Source organism: Aspergillus steynii (genome assembly GCF_002849105.1).
Source record: "Aspergillus steynii IBT 23096 chromosome Unknown P170scaffold_3, whole genome shotgun sequence".
Lineage (NCBI taxonomy): Eukaryota > Fungi > Ascomycota > Eurotiomycetes > Eurotiales > Aspergillaceae > Aspergillus > Aspergillus steynii.
The window spans coordinates 316,607-336,321 of record NW_020194400.1 but is presented as its reverse complement, the minus strand read 5'-3'; the positions used below and the strand labels follow the sequence as shown (position 1 = coordinate 336,321).

Below are 19,715 nucleotides of genomic sequence, written 5' to 3'. Positions count from 1 at the left end.
AGGACGGCGGGTCACGTGCTGTGGGCCGTGAGTGTGAACTACGAGCTTAGAATGGAGACAGTTTGCTATTGGAAAAACTGGAATTTCGTAATTTGAGGGTTATATACATGCATGATATTTTGACAGCGCTAGACGGGTATAAGGTACGTGTGGCTGCTTTTGGCCAGGAGTGAGGCGAAGATGAGAAGCAATAGAAAGGCTCGGGAGTGAGGGTAAACAGAGTAAAACAAGCGCGGCATACCGAGGGAACTATATAGTTGCTCATAAAGCGTTCTGTTTACTCGACCTTGTCCAACTTCTGGACAACCATCGCGCTGGCAGCACCACCGCCGTTGCAGATGGCAGCAACGCCGTACTCGCCGGGCTGCAGTTGGTGCAGAAGGGTTACCAGAATGCGGGATCCGGAGCTGCCAAGGGCATGCCCCAGAGAAATGGCACCTCCGAGAGGGTTGACGCGCGCGTTCTCAAGACCCAAGATCTGTGTGGAGTTAGAATATATACAGACTGTGTCAGATTGATCATGACTAACCTTCTCGTTGGCCTTGATCACGGCGGCAAAGGCCTCGTTGAATTCCCACACGGCAACCTGCTCCTTGGTGATTCCGGCCCGCTCAAGGGCAATAGGGACAGCCTTGGCGGGGGCAACGGGGAAGTCCACGGGGTCGATGGCAGCATCGGCAGAGGAGACAATGCGCGCCAAGGCACGGTTGCCTTGACCGAATTCACGAGCAATGTCCTTGCTGGTGATGACCAGGGCCGAAGCTCCGTCGTTCATGGTCGAAGCATTACCGGCCGTCACAGTACCAGTGCCGTCTCTGAGGAAGGCAGGCTTCAAAGTCGCCATCTTGTCGGCACGGAGGTTCTCATACCCCTCATCGCGCTCGACCACGGTGTCGCCCTTCTTACCCTTGACGGTGACCGACACGATTTCATCGGCGAACTTGTTCTCCGCCCACGCCTTCTGCGCCCTCTCGTACGACCGAATCGCATACTGATCCTGGGCTTCACGGGAGATCTCGTACTTCTTGGCTGTGGTCTCGGCACAGATACCCATGTGGAACTTGTTGTAGACATCCCAGAGTCCGTCCTTGACCAAACCATCCTCTAGCTTCAGATCGCCGAACGGAGGCAGCTGGCCGGCCCGGGGGAGATAGTAAGGTACCCGAGACATGTTCTCCATTCCACCAGCGATCTGGGCCTCTGCCAAACCGAGTTGAATGTTCTGTGCGGCCAATGCGACAGCCTTCAGACCAGACGCGCAGACTTTGTTCACAGTCAAAGCTTCCACGGTGGGAGATAGACCGGCGAAGATCGAGGCCTGTCGAGCGGGGGCCTGTCCGACCGACCCTTGAAGTACATTGCCCATGTATACATCTGTGATTTTGTCGACGGGGACATTCGATTTGCCCACGGCAGACTTGATGGCCGTTGCGCCCAGCTCAGGGGCAGAAACGGAGGCGAAAGAGCCGTTGAACTGATATGGATGGTTAGTATGTGATGTAATAACAGGATAACAAAAAGGAAAGACGGTTCTTCAATTCGGGAAGGTTTTCTTACCTTTGCAGTGGGAGTACGGGCACCACTGAGAATATAGGCGTCTTGGATCTCCTTGAACACTGGACGAGCTGCACTAAAGTGCCTGTGCCACTGAGATGCGGGGACGGAGGCTCTATTAGAGAACAGGCGGGCTGTAGGCCCCATCGATGTGCGGATAGCCATGCTGTAAGGAAGGAAAGGGATGAGAAGGTTAGATGTACAGAAGGAAGATGGGATTGAGGTGTGAAGGGAAAGGGATGAATGAAGAGTGAAGTCGTGGCTACAGATCAAGCACCGCTCTCTTCTCCGCAATCCGCCATTCCGCCTGTAGCCGTCCGCCCGCCCGCGTTGGACCGAGGCTGTTGGCGACACACGTGATGCAAAGTCAGGTGACCTACTGCAGAGCCTGACATAATCATGCGTCATCGGAGGCCGTGCCCGAAAGAGCTAGTTTCCCCATCCAGCATATTCCCCCGATGGCGACCGGCCGCGGGATCTGCACCACCTTCCCTTCCCGCTATTGTTGTTCCCTCTCTCTCTTCTCCCCGTTCATCCAGATTCACTCCATCCGCCACATCCTACTCCTCCTCATTCCCTGGATTCGGCTGTCTTTTACCTAGGCCTTGCAGCCTTCATCGGCATCTCGGCTCCTTCGATCCTCTAATCTTTATCGCCAAACAGCTTCCTCCGATAACCTCCCGTTCCCGTACCCCGCCGCGATGTCGACCTCTGCTCGCCGCCGTCTCATGCGTGACTTTAAGGTCTGTCCCCCCGGCATGCGCATCAATCAGTCATGTTTTCAAATCAACATCATGGAGCTCTGGCTCTCATGACCTTTTCTGACCGACCAGATCGACATTCCATTTAATGGGAATTTCCCATCTAGATCTCGTGGACTGACCAACCTTTGGTGAACAGCGTATGCAGACAGACCCCCCAGCCGGTGTTTCGGCATCTCCAGTAGCGGACAATGTTATGACCTGGTAGGGCTCCCATATCATTTGGAAGCGGTCGGTGTTAACATGTTTTGCCCCAGGAATGCCGTGATCATTGGACCCGCCGATACTCCCTTTGAGGACGGAACCTTCCGTCTCGTCATGCATTTCGAAGAGCAGTACCCAAACAAGCCCCCAGGCGTTAAATTCATCAGTCAGATGTTTCATCCCAATGTGTATGGCACTGGCGAGCTTTGCCTAGACATCCTGCAGAACCGTTGGAGCCCAACTTATGACGTGGCGGCGATCCTCACTAGTATTCAAAGGTAAGTCCCATTGGCTGCCGTGCCGATGTATGAATGCCAGGCTAATCACCATCCTGTCGCCACACAGTCTGCTCAATGACCCGAATACATCATCGCCAGCCAACGTAGAAGCCTCGAACCTCTACAAGGACAACCGGAAGGAATACATGAAGCGGGTGCGTGAAACGGTCGAGAAAAGCTGGGAGGACTAATGGGATTTTTTTTTTCTTTAACTTTTCTTATCCCTCTCCCTTATTGTCCGCTTGAGATACCTCTCGACTCTTATATTTCTTTTTTGTTGATGGTCTGATTGATGGAACGACTTTGTCCGCTCATGTCAAACAGACGACAAGCTGCCTTGACCCGACGGGATCGGGGCGAGACTTGGGCGCTGTGATCGGGGAATTTCTCACGCCGTTTGATGACATGCACAGCGCGGGGTTTTGGCGCCTGGTAAATATCTTTGTTCTCGGTCTTGTGGATAATTGCATCTCTTGTTTCATATTGCTGCTGCTGCATGCTCGTGCGTACGCTGCGCTGTTCCGGCCTGGTTTTAGTGTTTCGCAGTGTTCCCCTAGTGACTTGGTACTTTCTTATTTCATTTTTATTTACTCCCTTTCTCTGTAACTCCGGTTGTGTGATCAGCACAGTGAATATCGTCTCAAGTAAAGCACGTTTAATGAGGCTGCTTCTGTTAGGCGGATGCCAAGACCGGGACTAACGGTTCGTGTCGATTCGTCTTCCACCGACTCCTCAAGAATCCCCGTCGTTTGCCTGCTGCTCCCCTCCTCCGAATACATTCGTCCTCACGGCCTGCGGTGTTGTGATCTCTCCGGGCCTCTTGTTGTGACCCCAGTCCTGTCTCTCGGGTCGGTGATCCCTTCAGCTGCCCACGTTCTCTGCGTGTGCTGTGCACGTGGACCCCTGACCCAAACAACGCCCACTCGGTCTTGGAATTCCCACCGACTGGACCTCGACTCGACCGGCTTGTCAAATACTGCCCGCCATCCTTGACCCCTCCCCTCGTGGGGTTTTCTTTTTGTTTCGCGTTCCTAGTTTTTCTTGATCCGGTTCTATTGAGCTTGGGTCAGAGCGATCATGGCGTAAGTCTCTCCGCCCGAGTCGTCGTCGCACACCTCCCGCTCCAGACGGAAAGCACACACGCTGACCAGCTATCTCGAATGACAGGTCATCTGGCCCCAACACCATCAAGGGTACGTGGACCGTGGATCGTGTCTATTGACCTCCCCGTGCGGTCCGTCCGACTAACACGTTTTGTTCCCTCTGCACAGTCGTTGCGAGATTCCGACCGCAAAATAAAGTTGAATTGGCGTCCGGCGGAGAACCCATCGTTGACTTTGAAAATGAGCAATCATGTCAGATCAGCGTGAGTCCTTCTATCCTTCAATGGCTTTATTACCCCCTTGCGAGATGTGTGTGGTGGTATTGACTGCGAGGCTAGTCGAGGGAGGGCAACGGGTCCTTCACCTTCGATCGGGTGTTCCCAATGGACTCGTACCAAACCGACATCTTCGACTTCTCCATCCGACCCACCGTCGACGATATTCTGAATGGATACAACGGAACCGTTTTCGCGTATGGTCAGACCGGTGCAGGAAAGTCGTATACCATGATGGGTTCGGACATCGACGACGACATTGGCAAGGGTATCATTCCGCGTATCGTCGAGCAGATCTTCGCCAGCATCCTCACTAGCCCGAGCAACATCGAGTACACCGTCCGCGTCAGCTATATGGAGATTTACATGGAACGCATTCGCGATCTTTTGGTTCCCCATAACGATAACCTGCCCGTGCACGAGGAGAAGTCGCGGGGTGTTTATGTGAAAGGCTTGCTGGAGGTCTACGTCTCTAGCGTACAGGAGGTGTACGAGGTGATGCGCCGTGGTGGTGCGGCCAGAGCCGTTTCCGCGACCAACATGAACCAGGAGTCTTCTCGGTCCCATTCGATTTTCGTCATCACCGTTACGCAGAAGAACCTGGAGACCGGCTCCGCCAAGAGTGGTCAGCTGTTCCTGGTCGATTTGGCCGGTAGTGAGAAGGTCGGAAAGACGGGTGCCAGTGGCCAGACCCTGGAGGAGGCCAAGAAGATTAACAAGAGTTTGAGTGCGCTGGGCATGGTCATCAACGCCCTGACCGACGGCAAATCGTCTCACATCCCGTACCGTGACTCGAAGTTGACCCGAATTCTGCAGGAGAGTTTGGGAGGTAACTCGCGCACCACGCTCATCATCAACTGCTCGCCCAGTAGCTACAACGACGCGGAAACCATCTCCACCCTGCGATTCGGTGTACGTGCCAAGGCCATCAAGAACAAGGCGAAGGTCAATGCCGAGTTGAGTCCGGCCGAGCTGAAGGCGCTGCTGCGGAAAGCTCAGGGCCAGGTCACCAACTTCGAGACCTACATCTCTGCTCTGGAAACCGAGGTTCAATCGTGGCGAAGCGGTGACCAGGTGCCCAAGGACCGATGGACGCCCGCCCGCGGAAATGAGGTGGTCAGCGCCGCAAAGGCGGAGGCACGTGCGCCGCGGCCTGCCACTCCCTCTCGACTTCAAGAAACGCCTCGCTCCGAAACGCCGCGACCGGACTCGCGCATCGGCGATCGCTCCAGCACTCCCAGCATTATTCTCGAGAAAGATGAACGGGAGGAGTTCCTCCGGCGGGAGAATGACCTTCACGACCAGATCGCCGAGAAGGAATCGCACATCGCCAATGTCGAACGGGGTCTCCGTGAAGCTCGCGAGGAGCTCCGCAGTATGAAGGAGAACTCGGCGCGCTCGGGCAAGGACAACGACAAGCTCAACACCGAGGTCAATGAGCTCCGCATGCAGCTTGAAAAGGTCTCGTACGAGGGCAAAGAAGCGTCCATTACAATGGACAGCCTTCGGGAGGCCAACTCGGAATTGACCACGGAGCTGGACGATGTCAAGCAGCAGCTTCTGGACGTCCGGATGAAGGCGAAGGAGACCAGCGCGGCCCTGGACGAGAAGGAGAAGAAGAAGGCCGATAAGATGGCGAAGATGATGGCTGGTTTCGACCTGGGCGGCGACGTGTTCTCGGACAACGAGCGGAAACTGCAGGATCTCATCCAGCGCGTTGACTCCTTGCACAAGGTCAGCGAAACGGGCGAGACGATTGCGCCCGACGATCTCCTGGAGCTCCGAGCAAGCCTCATGGAAACCCAGGGATTCATCCGCCAGGCCGAACTCACAATGAACGATCGGGGTGAACTGGGCGAGCTGCAGGACAGCCGTAGGGTGGAAGTGGAAGAGAAGTTGACCACTCTCGAGCAGGACTATGAGAAGCTGCTGGAGCGAAACCTGGGCGAAGGGGATGTGGAGGAGATTAGAGAACGGTTGGAGAAGGTGTACGTGACCCGCAAGGAGACCGAGTTGCAGGCCGCCAATGAGCTCCGGGGTGAAATTACACGCAAGGACGAAGAGCTTGGCAAGTTGCGCCAGTCCCTTGCGGACTCGCAATCTCGCGTGTCGACGAACGGCGCCGCCGGCAAGAACCTGCACCAGCAGATTGCCGAGTTTGACGCGATGAAAAAGTCCCTGATGCGCGATCTGCAGAACCGCTGCGAGCGTGTGGTGGAGCTGGAGATCTCCCTGGACGATGCACGCGAGCAGTACAACAACGTGCTCCGGTCGTCGAACAACCGGGCCCAGCAGAAGAAGATGGCCTTCCTGGAGCGCAACCTGGAGCAACTAACCCACGTGCAGCGCCAGCTGGTCGAACAGAACAGCAGTCTGAAGAAGGAAGTGGCCATCGCCGAGCGGAAGCTGATTGCCAGAAACGAGCGGATTGCGAGCTTGGAGAACCTGCTCCAGGAGAGCCAGGAGAAACTCACCCAAGCCAACCACAGGTATGCCGGCCCTTCGTGGTCTTATCTGCCCTGGGGCAGTCGCTAACCATTTTTTTCCCTACGCTTCTGCAGGTTCGAAGCGCAACTCACTGCAGTCAAAGAGCGACTTGAAGCCGCGAAGCAGGGATCGACCAGGGGTCTTCCAGCTATGGATGGCAGCGGCGGTTTCAATTTTGGCGGCTCGAGAATTGCAAAGCCGCTCCGTGGCGGCGGAGGAGAGACCAACACGCCCGTTGCCGGAGTCCAGTCGCAGGAGACCGGGAAACGCACCAGCTGGTTCTTTGATCGACGATGATCCCCGCTTCCTCTTCTGTTGTCTCTTTTATCCCTTCATCGAAGATATTTAAACCACACTTTTCTCCTTTTTTCTGGGCATGTCGATATCCTTCTCCATACCTTGTTTCATGTCTCGTGCTACGGTATGAAATCTGGCCGAAGATGAATTCTCTTTATCTGTTTGCAACGAAGTTTCTGTTTCATTTATGCTCATGACGTTTATTTCTCCCTTTCCTTTCCTTTCCTTTCCTTTCCTTTCCTTTCCTTTCCTTGCCTTTCCACATACACGCCCACCCACTCCCCTTTGGTACATTTAGATTCGGGTACTTTTAACCCTGCGGTTTCTCATCGATACCCTTGTACATGGAAAAAACAAAGCAGATAGATAGAAAGCATTGCGTTGTGGGATTAGTAGATTGCGGATGAGTTTGGCGGTTGGATAATGCTGGAATTCCAACTCTGGGCAAGTTCTTTTCTTTTTGACATTCAGATTCAGATTGAGCGTGTCTTGGTTGGTGACGGTGATGGATGATGGTTTTTTATGTATCATGTGCTGATGCTGATGCTGTTTCATAAGATACTTTCGTGCAATTTATTATCACGATGGCTCTCTTGCAGTGAAAAACACCAACAACAACTATCTCAACTCAAACGGCATTGGAAAGGAAGTTATCTCATGTTTGTCATGTTAGTGTCGTGTTTTGCTGAGCTCCAACTTGCGCATTGCTGGAACTTGACACATTTATCGATGAAAGGCTATACATTTTCAAATGCTATCTAAACACCATGTCTTCTATTCAGCATTATTGAAATCAGACCCCACGAACCGTATCCTCCCATCAACCACCGGACTCACAACAGGAAACCCGTCACCGGCCCTCCCAGAGATCGTCACGCCCTGAGCCCGCGCTATCCCATGAATATGAGCCTCATTACCTTGAATCCCCTCTCCATGACCAAAGATCTGCAACACAAGACCCGTATCAGTCATAGCAGCTTCCTCGCCTATCAGTGTATCTTCGTTCGGAAACCAGCTGTACCCGTCGAATCCCAGTGAGATGAACAATGACATGGCGACGGTGTATTCTCGCTCTGGGTCCAGTTTCGATATGTGTCCGGACTGGTCACCGTGAAGGATCTCCAGGATGCGATCCCCCTGCTCACGGTCCCAGCTTGCGGTTATTCGGAGCCCGGAGACTTGGAAGAATCGGCCGTCGGAGTGCATGTCGCCGATGGAGTTTTCGAGAGCTAGGCGCAGGATTCGCCCTGGCATTCGCTTTACCACCAGGGGGTTTTCAAAGGGACATATATCTACCTCTTGTTTAGTCTACGCAATTGTGAGAGAAGGTGTGGCAGACTCACTGATGATATCCCGAACCAATAAAGGTCGTCCATCTACCGTTGGACCGAGGATCCGATCCGGTCGAATCGCACCGCTATTGAAGAACGCGATGTCGGTGTTATAGAATGCCCGCACTGCATCAGCCAGCATGTTCCCAAGATTCGTCTCCTGGCTGCGAACCACCGTGCTGCGGCCGTCGAGCGGGACAGAGGTATGCAGGGCTGGTTCTTGGACAATGATGCCGACGCGGTCATGGATTGCGGACAACATATCTGCTGCCTGTGGCGGCGCAGGGGCAGATTCTATCGCGGCCTGAATGTCGGTGTATTGGGTTACTGCAGGGGTTAGAATGTATCATGGGAGAGGAAATGGAGCTTACAGTCTGTCGAAACAGCCACTGTTCCGTCCTCGCCTTGTTCGAACTCCATTTTCACAAGAGACAGGTTTCGCCAGTCTGTTCCGCTCTTCACGATTCGGATATCCCCCGTAGTCTGACGGACGAGGCCATCGCATACAATTTCCGCGTTCTCCTGCCCTTGCTCGATGATCCTAGATCTAGTCTCCGTATCTCCTGTGAACCGCCGAGAAACGTCATGATCATGCCCGCCCAGGAGTAGATCGACTCTACTCTCCCCTTCTAACGTGGCATTCGCAACTTCCATGTCCTCTGCCAACCGCATATGCGTCAACGCAATAACTACATCGCAGCTCTCGTGCGTTCGCAGATGCTTTGCTAGACGCTTCGCGACTTCGACGGGTGATGCGATTATTGAAGGGGGGAGATTCTCGCAGTTAGAGGGCCAGTCACTGCTCTATTAGCCTTTCGTCATATAAGTCGAATTTCCATAGGGTGGGTGGAATAGCTTACGTCCCTGCCAACCCAAAAAGCCCAACCCTCACCCCGTCAATCGTCCTGATAACATACTCCTCCGCGCACCCGAGTAACGCCTTACTGCTCTCCGCCCCATTCCCCGGGGAATGAAACGCATTAGACAAGACCCACGGAAACCGAACACCTTTGGATAACTCGATGAGTCGGGCATCTCCAAAGTCGAAATCTGCCTTGGTAAAAGTGCTTAGTTTCGTACCTTATTCGGTGTAGGGTGAACAGGCCAAACAAACCATGATTTCCATAACACGCCACATCAACCCCTACGAAATCCAACACGGGCCCCATGTGCTCGCCCTTCAGGACGCTGGCTTCTAGGGACGGAGAGAATCCATCTCCGCTGAAGATGGTTAGGCCGTTAGCTTTGTTGGGACCGAGGAATGATTGTTGAATGTGCGTGAAGCGCGAGAGGAGGTCTAAGGATGGGACGTGGTACTAGTTGGATTTGGATTAGGATGGATCAGAGTAGATGAGAGTTGGCGTTGCTTACGACGTCGTTGAAGTGCACAATGCGAAGCTCGGTTTTCATTGTGCTGCTTCTATTTGAGAATTGAAAGGAGAGAGGGAAATGGAGGCGATTGGGGATGCGAAATGGAGAGGAAACCATCGGAGTTTTTGTTGCGGGGTAGCCAAGCGCTGATAGTGCTGGGGGTAGTATCTGGCATGATTAGGGCTGACATGAAAAGGATCAAAGGATTTTAGAGGTCGTTCTGATGATTGAAGGAATATGGGAGCTACTAATAAAGTCGGGGTCCGTTTTAGGTATGGCGCACGTGGACTTGGATGCCCTATCTTGCGATCTGAATAGCCATCCATCGGAGCGAAACAGCAATAATTCTGATATAAACACCCGGACTGGAGTATCTAATTTCTCTCTGGCCAACACCGCTCCTTATACTCAGCCACCCTTCTCATTAACCCCTTCAAGCCCTGCAAATCCTTCGCCGCGACCGTCATCGTAACAAAGCTCCATTCTCCCGCATGAACCCACGCCGTAACCAACAAACTCCCATCCCTGAGCTCATCCCCAAACACCTCCTCAAATTGCCCTCTAGAGCACCGTATCCGCTGATTCGCCAACCCAGCAGCTTCAACAAACCCCCTTTTCGCGAAATGTCCCTTTAACGGCCCTAAATGATAAGTCCCCGTTATCCGCACATTCAAATCAACAACGAGCTGCTCCCCGTGACTATCAGTCATGACATCCACCCCGGCGGGCCCGAAATAGCCATTCCGATGTAAGAACCGTGCCACGGTGGCTATTATCTCTCGATACCGCTCCTCCAAGACTTCCTGCTCATTGTAGGAAACAAGCCCACCAGACCAGCAATACGCCCCGTCGACTTCTTGCCTCGTACAGCAGTTGAAAATCGCTTGGCCTGACTGCGTCACGAAGAATGTAATCCCAACTGTTTCACCATCGACCATGTCCTGCATGACTAGGTTACAGGGGCTCAAGTGCGCGTTGGAAGGCGTGAGATCCATTAGCATCTTGCGCACCGTGTCCTGGAAGACGGCGTTTGCGGCGACGCGGTCGGTCTCGCTGCGGATTATGAATGTTCCCTGTCCGATGCTTGCGACGCGTGGGACTTTCAGGATAAATGGGAGATTGGTGGTGCGGATCGGGGCGGTCATGCGTGTTATTTCTTCGGTGAGTTCGGAGTCGGTGAAGGTGTGGGTTGGTGAGAGGTGTGTGTCGATGACGGTTGTTTTGGGCGTGGGGAGTCCCGAATGCGCGAGTCCGCGCTTTGAGAGGAGGTTGTAGTGCACGTTGGGGTCTGTGATGTGCGGGAGGTGAGAAATCCAGTCTAGGGGGACGGTTATTGCGAGGCGGGAGTTGGTGGGCAGTTTTAGATCTGCTGGAGTTTTGAGAAATTCTGGGTGCGGTCTTTGATGGGTTGGTAGTTGGTTGAAAGTGTTATAGGTATCTGCGTGGTGAGGCAGTATGGGGGCGGGCTTTTCGTTGTCATTGTATTGCTTGCGGTCAAGATCAAAGATGGCTATGGACATGGGACCAGAGCAGAAGCCGAATCGCTGTGATGTTCCGTGGAATAACTGCTTGGCTAGCTCTTCCTTCTCGTATATGGGACATAGAGGCGATTGGATGGGGAACTTTGTCAGGGCGGGCGTTGAGGAAGTAGGATGGATATCGGCTGGTGGCGGGTAGGCATAGACGAGAACAATTTCTTCATTACTGGCGTTTTCGAGATTGTAGAGATCGTGGAGGGTGTAGTCGAGGACTACAGACTCTTGAGGATTCATCGTGGCGCTCAGTCTGACAGAAGGATTAATAGCTTTCGGCTGGAATTGTCAACTCCGGCTATTTAAATAACCCGCATGAGCTCTTGACCGCTCCTTGATATTGGGACTGCCTGGGTATGATATGTCTTTTGGATTTATACTTTTAACATCGGCATTCTTGTTTGCTTCAACCTCATGATATCAACTAATACGCGTAATACTGGAGAATATCGTTCTTGTTGCAGCAGTCTATCCAGTGCTTCTGCAGGCATACATCCCGAACTATCTTTTGAGATTGCCCCTTATAACTCACAGTCCGCGACTTCTAACTCATCTAGCGCCCTTCGCAGACGATCTGTACCCTCCTTAAACGTCACTTCATCACGACTATACGCAAAGCGAAAGCATCCTTTCTTCTTCGAGATAAATGCCTGTATATGTTAGATCGGCAACATACTATGGGTATGTCTTCAACTTACTTTATTCGGTTGCAAAAACACACCGTGTTTAACCAAATGCCGCGCCAACTGGAGATCTGCCGACTCTGACTCTGCCCCTGGGAATAGGTCTGTCCAGGAACTGAGATCCACCCATAGAAAGAATCCCGCCGATGAAGGGGTATATGGGATTTTGGAGTCCACGAGGAACTTGGTGGCTTTTGTCCGCGTGGCGATCAAGCGTTGACGCAATGTGGGTATGTACACGTCATCGATGAAGCTGTGGTCCGACAGAAACGAGATGAAGAAATCCTCAGACAAATGTGAGAATCGGGTGAAGCGGCTGATAGAGTCAGAATATTTAAACGGACTGTCTCAGAGAAAAACGGGGGGTCCATACCCAACAGCTTGCTTCAATGTGGTCAGAACATGCTGATTGTACGAGATCATGAAACCCATTCGTAGTCCGTTCAAACCCCAGTCCTAAGTGCCCAGTCAGTAAAGAATATAGTGACTATGGCGAGCCGACACGACATACCTTGCTTATCCCGTACAAAACGTGCAGATTGTCCGTCGGCATCTCATCCAAACTCAACGCACTGCTCCATGTCTCCCCAAACGCCGAGAGCGCATAGATCTCATCCACCACCAAATGAAGTCCTCGCTCACAACAAAACCGGAGTATGGCTCTCAGAACCTCTGCATCATAGCACTTGCCGACAGGATTATGGGGATTGCACATGAGAATCACCTTGACCGATGCTCCCTGTCTCTCGGCCTCTTGGATTGTTATAGAAAAAGCAGCCAGGATATCGTCGATCGCAGAAGCGCTGAACTGGTCGATATCTTCGACATCAGAGAAGACGCATTTCACACCGTTTCGCTTCTGTACAACATCGACTAACATGCCGTATGCGGGTGTTGGCATGAGCACAGACTCGTTCTCGTCGGCAAGTGTATAAATGAGTGAATTGATAAGGCCATTGAGACCATTCGAGCAAACGACATTCTGTTTATCGACAGGCTGAGAGGGAGAAAAGTGCCGATTTAATAGATCGGCGACCGTCGTTCGGAGTTCGGGCGATCCGATGGAGAAATTGTAATGAATGGCTTGAAAATGTCAGTGTTCAATATTGATATAAAAGGGTGAGATTTCGTCTACCTAGCTTGGGATCCAGTTTGTATTTATCGTTGAACTGAGTAAGCATGTCGAGCATGAGAGGGTTCATGGTCGTTCCGAGATTGACGATGCCATTTGGGTTGGTAGCCGGGTCGTAGATATCATCATCTACGATGTCGTTTACGTCTGTTAAGGGGTCATAGCCACTGTATCTCAGGGCTCGTTTGGACGGGCCGAATGATCGTGTCATTTTCGATGATGAGTAGTAGTATATGACGTTGAAGAAATGGATAATTTCGGACGAATGCGAGACATTTGTATTCCTACAGCTCAGGTGAGCTGTTGTTAGCAGATCGGCGATGAAATCAGATTGTCGGATATCATATGCAAGGTGGATGTGTGATGACATGGACCTCAACTAGCGGTGTGAAGCAGTGAAGCTTGATTCCTGCGAATGATTGCGGTCAAAACTAACATTCTCGTAAAGTGCCCAACCAGCAATAGAAATACGGGGAAAAGAAATTATATTACTTCATGAACGGATAATCCAAAATTATACAGTGTCTCTGGAGTTTGATCGCCGCTGCTCTAACCTATTTATCGTCGAATCGTTGACATATCTATTCATAGCTTGCTTTTGAGCAGTGAGCTTCTGGCAGCCCTTTCCATGACCCTCTCAGCTTTCTCCCTCCCCCCATTCTGCCAATCATCCCAGCAAAATGCAAGATGCACTGTATCTCGAGCCACGCTGTCTCGATCGGCATACCCCGGCACCAGTCTCCCATTCCCGACTTTCATTCTCTGAGTAGCGTGGTGCAAAACTCGGTGCCACCGACTTATCCCTTCTTTTCGAAACCCATACCGCAACATCGCTACTATCGACGCTATATTCCCCGCCGAGGCTCGCGACTGGACCCTTAAGAGGCCAAGTCCTCCCTCAGCAGGGCTTCTGAGGAAATAGTGCACCAGTAATCCACTGGCATTGGTTGGTATGCCTTGCCGGCTGAACGCAGGAAATATGATCGTGTAGTTCAGATCCACTGTTCTGTGAGCAACAGATGCGCCAGTACAGGTGACTAGACCAGCGAGTTGACCATCCGGATGGTGTGGGCTTGGGGCCGCTTGTTTGTTGATTATGGCGAGGCAGATTTGGTCGGGAGAAGATTGGACTGGGTTTAAAAAGGTCTCGATAAATTCAGCCACAGTTGCAAATGGCCCGATGCTCATGTACTGCCATAGTTCTGGGTGAGGGTGTGTCGCTTCGAAGAAGGCAGCGGCATGTTTGGTAGCCTGTGCCTTCGTGTTAGAATGATCGTTCGCTCTCGCTCTACAAAGGGGCTTTACATCGAAGGGAATCACTTTAACAACTTCGTTTTCCAGATCCTTCATAGGGAAACAGAAATTGGTATTTTGGCTGTCCATTGTACACAGGCTGGAAGCGCACAGTGGAATCAGAAATGGATGAATACTCCCAGCGGTAGAATTTATAGGAAAGGTACCTCGAAAGCAGACATACTGGTCTATTTAATGGCGAAACGAGTACGAGATTAATTGAAGCACTGAGTCCACGCCTAGACATGAGCTGTAATCCCCCGTTTCCGTTGAGACGTGTCATAAGCCTTAGGAGTCACAGGAATAGAGTTCATGATGTAAATTATATAGCCGGGATAAATAGAGAATACCTAAAGGGTCTTATAGCAGGTGACCTAGCATCGAAAGCATATTTTAAAGAAACAACGAACAAATGATATGGAGGAACAAATAGCTCAGCTGCATATCAAGGAACCTCTGTCATCGATCTGTCCCATGTTGGGGATCGGCGAAAGGGAAAGAGGCCACGGAAAGTCTCTAGATTCCAGGAGAGGATATGCCATTAATACCTGTCACATATTTGTTAAACTATGGAACACGTATATATTACTGTTTTGCGAAGATCGTGCACTCGTCTGACACATCTAGTGCTACTGGCGTATTATTGATCAAGAGCCTGGTTCTGGCACTATTCCCTTTCGTTAACACAACATGACTTATACAGAAAACCGAATGTTGAAATAATTAAAACTCACCATTTGGTAGTAGACGCCTCTTTTCCTAACAAGCTCAAGATGGCTCCCCTTCTCTAACACTTGGCCACCTTCACCCAGAACAAAGATTACATCTGCATTCTGAACAGTGGCTAACCGATGCGCAACTGCAATCATAGTCCTGCCCTTACGTGCGCGCTCAAAGGCCGCTTGGACTAACCGCTCGCTCTCTGAGTCGAGAGAGCTCGTCGCCTCGTCGAGAAGAAGGACACGAGGATCGCGAATCAGAGCTCGAGCGATAGCGAGACGTTGCTTTTGCCCACCAGACAGGGCCACACCCCGAGACCCGATGTTCGTATTATAGCTCTCGGGAAGAGATGCGATGAAGTCATGGATCGATGCGTCGCGACAGGCGGCGTGTAGTTGGTCGTCGGTTACGGTGCTGGGGTCGATACCAAGCAGAATGTTGTCTCGGATGGTTCCTGTGAGAGTTAGTAGGGAGTTGATTAGAAGAGAGTTAGTATTTGCTAACCTTGGAAAAGTGTAGGCTCTTGCGCCACGAGAGACAGGTGCTTGCGGTAGGTGTAAATGTTGACATTTGAAATATCCTTCCCATTGAACAGTATTCGGCCGTGCTCGGGCTCGCTGAATCTCTCAAGCAAGGATATGATACTTGTCTTGCCACATCCTGATGCACCAACCAGAGCTGCAAACTGCCCCTTTTCAATGGTCATGCTCAGCCCGTCGAAGACAGGGGCTTTTTGAGCGGGATATCTCAAGCGAATATCACGAAGCTCGATGGTAATACCGCCTTCTTGCAACGGGATATCGCCCTTCTCTGGAGACTCCGATAATCTGGAATCCTTCGCGTCTAGAATACGGTCGGACGCGGATGCCGCCTGCGCAGCATTGGGACCAAAACTGAGGCTCTTTCCAAATCCCTCCGCAGCATTCATAATGGCCATTAAACAGACGAAAAATGCCATTGTGTCGATCTCCCCGTGGGTAAGAAGTCGACCGCCATAATAGAAGATGAGTGCTTGGCAGCCCAAGTTGGTGCTTTCAGAGAATCCAAGAACGATACTCACCCAGCGGGCCTTTTTGTATGCAGATGCCACATGCCCGTGGCAAAGCTTCTCGAAACGATCCAAGATAGACTCTTCTAGTGTCAGAGATGTGACAGTCCGAAAGGCTCCAATGGCTTCAGAGGCAAACTGGGAACTCTCGGCAAAGACCGCATCATTCATGCTCTCAAACTGTACCTCATATCGAAATCGAATGTAGCCCGAAAAGACACAGAGTGGTGATACTGCGCACAGCGAGACCAATGCAAGTTTCCAACTATATACGAGGGCCATTATGAGGCCGCCGATAATATTGAAAACAGAGATGCCGACTTGAGCGATATTAACGCCCATCATCTCCTCGAGCTTGAGCGGGTCGTCTCTGACGCGCGCGATCAGAGTACCGTGAGAATGACCATCCTCGTCAAAGTACGCCGCGCGTTGAAAGACAAGTGACTCGAAGTACTGCGTTTGATACTTTGCTCGAATGAATGACGCAATGTGGCCTGAGCAAATGAAGGTTATAAAGTAGGCGATACCAGCAGACACAGCAAAGACAGTCCACATGATACCCATAAAGTCCACCTCATCCATGAGCTTGGAGTGGTCATCCTGCCATTTGAAGAGATCAATGGATCTGGAGAACATCCAAGCATAAAGAGGCTGTGCTGTTCCAGCTGCTGCCGAGACGAAAATGCCCAGAATCATGAGGCTCCAGTAATTCTTCGACTGAAGGAAAAGCTGGAAGAAGTGTCCAGACAACCCGCGACTAGGCTCGGTTTGTCTCTCCTCTTTCACAGGGCCATTGGCAGAATACTCGGTTCTTGCCTTGGTCTCCTCGCGACTCAATGTGGCAACATCGTCGGCATTGAAGCCATTCTCGACATCGCGTCTCGAGTCACCGAGGGAGAGGGCTTGTGCGCTGACTAGACCAGAATACACGCCCCCATGCATGGAAATTAAACTCCCATGTGTACCCGATTCGATGACCTTGCCTTTCTTGAGAACCACGATGCGATCTGCACTCCTGATTGTGGAGAGTCGATGTGCAATGACAATAGTTGTTCGATTTTTGGCTGCCTTGTCCAAAGCCTTCTGTACAATTCGTTCCCCACGGACGTCAATCGCACTAGTTGCTTCGTCCAGGATGAGAATATCTGGTTTCTTGACGATAGATCGAGCGATGGCTAGACGTTGGCGTTGACCCCCGGAGAGCCTAGCGCCGCTCTCACCAACGTTCGTATCATAGCCCTAGCAGAGCCAATTAGCATGTCATGAAACGTTGGATTTCAGTTTCCATACCAAGGGAAGTCGGTCTATAAATTCATCCGCAAATGCCTCTTTACAGGCATCTTTGACAAGTTCTCTCTTTCGCTCCTCGGACTCCCCTTCCCAGGGAGAGCCAACCAATCCCCGGGCGACATTCTCGAAGATCGTATCGTGAAACAGGAAAGGTTCCTGTTGGACAAGCCCAATTCTCGAGCGCCACCATTTCATGTCAATATCGTTTAGCGAATGGCCGCAGGTTGTAATGGTGCCTCGGAGCTCAACTGGACTTCCAGGAACTTGGACAATGTTATCAAGAGCGGGCTCTTCTTCAGAGCTCTTTTTATCTTTTTTGTCATCCTGCTGCATCGCTCTGGTGATAACGTGTTGTTGCGTCAATGTATACCACCGTTCAAGCAGGCCGACAATAGTGCTTTTACCAGAGCCTGACGGGCCCACAATCGCAGTTATCTTGCCCGCCTCGATACCCAAGTTGAGCTGGTCAAGAGTCCTAACGTCAGGCCTGCTTGGGTAAGCAAAAGTAACGTTATCGAATAATATATCATCCGTAGCCGAAACATCGGGTGCTTTAAGGGCCCCCTTCTCAGGAACGGGTGCGTCGATGACCGAGAAGAACTCGCAGGCGGCGAGCGACGCTTTGCTTATTGCCTGCATGGGAGTTGAGACGCGATCGAGAGAGAAGAAAATCGTTGTCAAATTAAGAAGTACGCTGGATGGATATTAGCATCCAATGGAATGTTGGGGAGGGGATATTTGGTCCTACACAATGATCACGCCCAGATCATCGAGTCTACTCTTCGTGAAGATAAGAGTGCCGTACCAGAAGGTTAGAGCGACGGTAGCGAAAACACCAAAGAACTACCAAGTTAGCTATATACCGCGAGTTCTGGCTAGTTTGTCAGACTTACAGTCAAGGAAAACTGTAGTGACGTGAGCGGATTCCTCGCTTGCGCCTCTTCCTTCGCCCCCTTGATTACAGCATCGTATTTCTCGACAGTTTGCTGCTGTGCGCCACACGCCATGATCATGCGAATACTCGAAAAGCTTTCACTGGCAATACCCGCTGCTTGTGCTTCTAGCTTGTTCTGGCGATTTTGGCCCTTGACAGTAAGTGGGAACAGGGTACCAACCACCAGAACAACTACCACAAAGCCTGCCACTGTGACAAGGGATAATTCCCAGCTCCAAATAAAAGAAACGACAAAAGATGCAAGGATGAGAGCCACTGACTCGATGAATATAGAGAGCTTTTCGGAAATCCCGCCTTGCAGGGTGTTACTGCTAGATGTGATGGTGCCAACAGCATGGCCTGGTGGTAGGGAATCGAGAACATGCATACTCTGGTCGAAGAGGTGTTTGATGAAGTCCAGTCTTACGGCAGCCGAGAGTCGAATGCCAATCATCCGGAAGGCGAACTTGTGGATCGAAGCGAGACCAAAGCGGGCGATGAAGAGCGCAAAAACAAACAGACTATAGATTGTGAGTCGATAGGAGACAGAAAGGTGCGGAGAAGATATACCATAGTCGATTGAGGGTATGTTGGGTTTCATTGAGGTCGGCGGATGCATCTCCAGTCACGAAGCCATTGAATTCTCCTACAAAATTCCCTGCGCGGGTGTTAGCTGGCTGGGGTAATTTCATCAACCCGGCTATAGCTCACCAAACAGAATGAACATTAAAGGCTGCGTAATTCCAGAACCGACTGCAGCCAGGGTTCCAGCAGCTAAAGCTAGCATGTCCCACGGTGTTGCGTAGGAAAAGACGCGCTGTAGATGTGAGATTATATCCCAAAACTCCATTGGTCTAGAGGCCCTTTCTCACCAGATAGTCATGAATTGTGGCAGTACGCTCCTGCTCTTGTAGAGGACCCCTCTCAGTGCTATCCTCTGATTGTTTGTTGGACGCTTCGTCACCCGGAAGCATGCTTTGCGTGCTAGCTACTGCTTCAGCCCCCATGATTTATGTAAATAGATCTTGTAAAGATACAGGGAAGAAAAGTTGTTTGAGCAAGAAGATGACGGGAAAGTATGAGAAAGGAATGGCACAAGAATGTGAGTCTGAAGATCAACGACTTATATGTAAACGAATGAATACTAGCATAGAGGGCTAGGACGTTGCCGTGCAAGTTTAATGAGTGCAGGAAGATGGGATCTTATAACCCTGTAAGTAAAATACCAGAAGGAAGGCCTACTTTTATGGGAAAACATTAAGGGGGTTTCCAGTTCCTCCTAAAGCCCCGAACTAATCTGCCAGACCAGCAGGGCTGCCGGAGCGGAGGGTAAAAAGGTCCCCGAGAAGATTCATCGCCAAGACTTGACGGATGGACCCACGCAGAACCAAAACTCGCCCCGGCCAAAGGGCTTTTTTGCCT

At 51.4% G+C, this 19,715-nt stretch overlaps 8 protein-coding genes across 8 annotated transcripts; 2 read left to right on the top strand and 6 right to left on the bottom strand.

The window, feature by feature from the left end:
- Positions 1-67: 67 nt before the first annotated feature.
- Positions 68-1,803, bottom strand: P170DRAFT_463307 (thiolase family protein). The gene is made up of 3 exons (XM_024852162.1): positions 1,558-1,803; positions 530-1,474; positions 68-478 (listed from the first exon to the last, which is right to left on the bottom strand). The coding sequence occupies exons 1-3, from the start codon at positions 1,717-1,719 to the stop codon at positions 278-280; spliced, it is 1,308 nt and encodes a 435-aa protein (XP_024705285.1). The 5' UTR covers positions 1,720-1,803; the 3' UTR covers positions 68-277.
- A 362-nt stretch (positions 1,804-2,165) lies between these two features.
- ubc2 (E2 ubiquitin-conjugating protein RAD6) lies at positions 2,166-3,389 on the top strand. Its single transcript, XM_024852161.1, has 3 exons — positions 2,166-2,519; positions 2,573-2,797; positions 2,865-3,389. Exons 1-3 carry the CDS (start codon positions 2,458-2,460, stop codon positions 2,986-2,988), a joined length of 411 nt encoding a protein of 136 aa, XP_024705284.1. The 5' UTR covers positions 2,166-2,457; the 3' UTR covers positions 2,989-3,389.
- Positions 3,390-3,874: 485 nt separating this feature from the next.
- P170DRAFT_445395 (putative kinesin family protein (KinA)) lies at positions 3,875-6,959 on the top strand (the record flags this gene model as incomplete). Its single annotated transcript, XM_024850704.1, has 5 exons — positions 3,875-3,879; positions 3,965-3,990; positions 4,069-4,163; positions 4,239-6,664; positions 6,737-6,959. The coding sequence occupies 5 exons, from the start codon at positions 3,875-3,877 to the stop codon at positions 6,957-6,959; spliced, it is 2,775 nt and encodes a 924-aa protein (XP_024705283.1).
- A 774-nt stretch (positions 6,960-7,733) lies between these two features.
- Positions 7,734-9,700, bottom strand: P170DRAFT_445394 (bifunctional metallophosphatase/5'-nucleotidase; the record flags this gene model as incomplete). The annotated part of the gene is made up of 6 exons (XM_024850703.1): positions 7,734-8,251; positions 8,303-8,617; positions 8,662-9,089; positions 9,151-9,340; positions 9,405-9,606; positions 9,662-9,700. 6 exons carry the CDS (start codon positions 9,698-9,700, stop codon positions 7,734-7,736), a joined length of 1,692 nt encoding a protein of 563 aa, XP_024705282.1.
- Positions 9,701-9,859: 159 nt separating this feature from the next.
- P170DRAFT_454652 (solid-state culture-specific protein-like protein) lies at positions 9,860-11,433 on the bottom strand (the record flags this gene model as incomplete). The annotated part of the gene is made up of 2 exons (XM_024851461.1): positions 9,860-9,881; positions 10,163-11,433. 2 exons carry the CDS (start codon positions 11,431-11,433, stop codon positions 9,860-9,862), a joined length of 1,293 nt encoding a protein of 430 aa, XP_024705281.1.
- Positions 11,434-11,714: 281 nt separating this feature from the next.
- Positions 11,715-12,777, bottom strand: P170DRAFT_445392 (pyridoxal phosphate-dependent aminotransferase; the record flags this gene model as incomplete). The annotated part of the gene is made up of 4 exons (XM_024850702.1): positions 11,715-11,843; positions 11,892-12,192; positions 12,250-12,332; positions 12,388-12,777. 4 exons carry the CDS (start codon positions 12,775-12,777, stop codon positions 11,715-11,717), a joined length of 903 nt encoding a protein of 300 aa, XP_024705280.1.
- Positions 12,778-13,593: 816 nt separating this feature from the next.
- Positions 13,594-14,391, bottom strand: P170DRAFT_354701 (GNAT family N-acetyltransferase; the record flags this gene model as incomplete). The annotated part of the gene is made up of 2 exons (XM_024844050.1): positions 13,594-14,259; positions 14,314-14,391. 2 exons carry the CDS (start codon positions 14,389-14,391, stop codon positions 13,594-13,596), a joined length of 744 nt encoding a protein of 247 aa, XP_024705279.1.
- Positions 14,392-14,941: 550 nt separating this feature from the next.
- On the bottom strand, positions 14,942-18,366 carry P170DRAFT_354307 (ABC transporter ATP-binding protein; the record flags this gene model as incomplete). Its single annotated transcript, XM_024844024.1, has 7 exons — positions 14,942-14,968; positions 15,036-15,463; positions 15,526-17,308; positions 17,360-17,602; positions 17,708-18,053; positions 18,108-18,202; positions 18,253-18,366. 7 exons carry the CDS (start codon positions 18,364-18,366, stop codon positions 14,942-14,944), a joined length of 3,036 nt encoding a protein of 1,011 aa, XP_024705278.1.
- Positions 18,367-19,715: the final 1,349 nt, after the last annotated feature.

Bases quoted from the DNA above. Each gene is read 5' to 3' on its own strand.
- P170DRAFT_463307 (XM_024852162.1), bottom strand. From the start codon at position 1,719: ATGGCTATCCGCACATCGATGGGGCCTACAGCCCGCCTGTTCTCTAAT. The intron at 1,475-1,557 runs GTAAGAAAACCT...CATCCATATCAG, and splicing joins CCCGTACTCCCACTGCAAAG to TTCAACGGCTCTTTCGCCTC. The intron at 479-529 runs GTTAGTCATGAT...AACTCCACACAG, and splicing joins TGATCAAGGCCAACGAGAAG to ATCTTGGGTCTTGAGAACGC.
- ubc2 (XM_024852161.1), top strand. From the start codon at position 2,458: ATGCAGACAGACCCCCCAGCCGGTGTTTCGGCATCTCCAGTAGCGGAC. The intron at 2,520-2,572 runs GTAGGGCTCCCA...GTTTTGCCCCAG, and splicing joins GCGGACAATGTTATGACCTG to GAATGCCGTGATCATTGGAC. The intron at 2,798-2,864 runs GTAAGTCCCATT...GTCGCCACACAG, and splicing joins ATCCTCACTAGTATTCAAAG to TCTGCTCAATGACCCGAATA.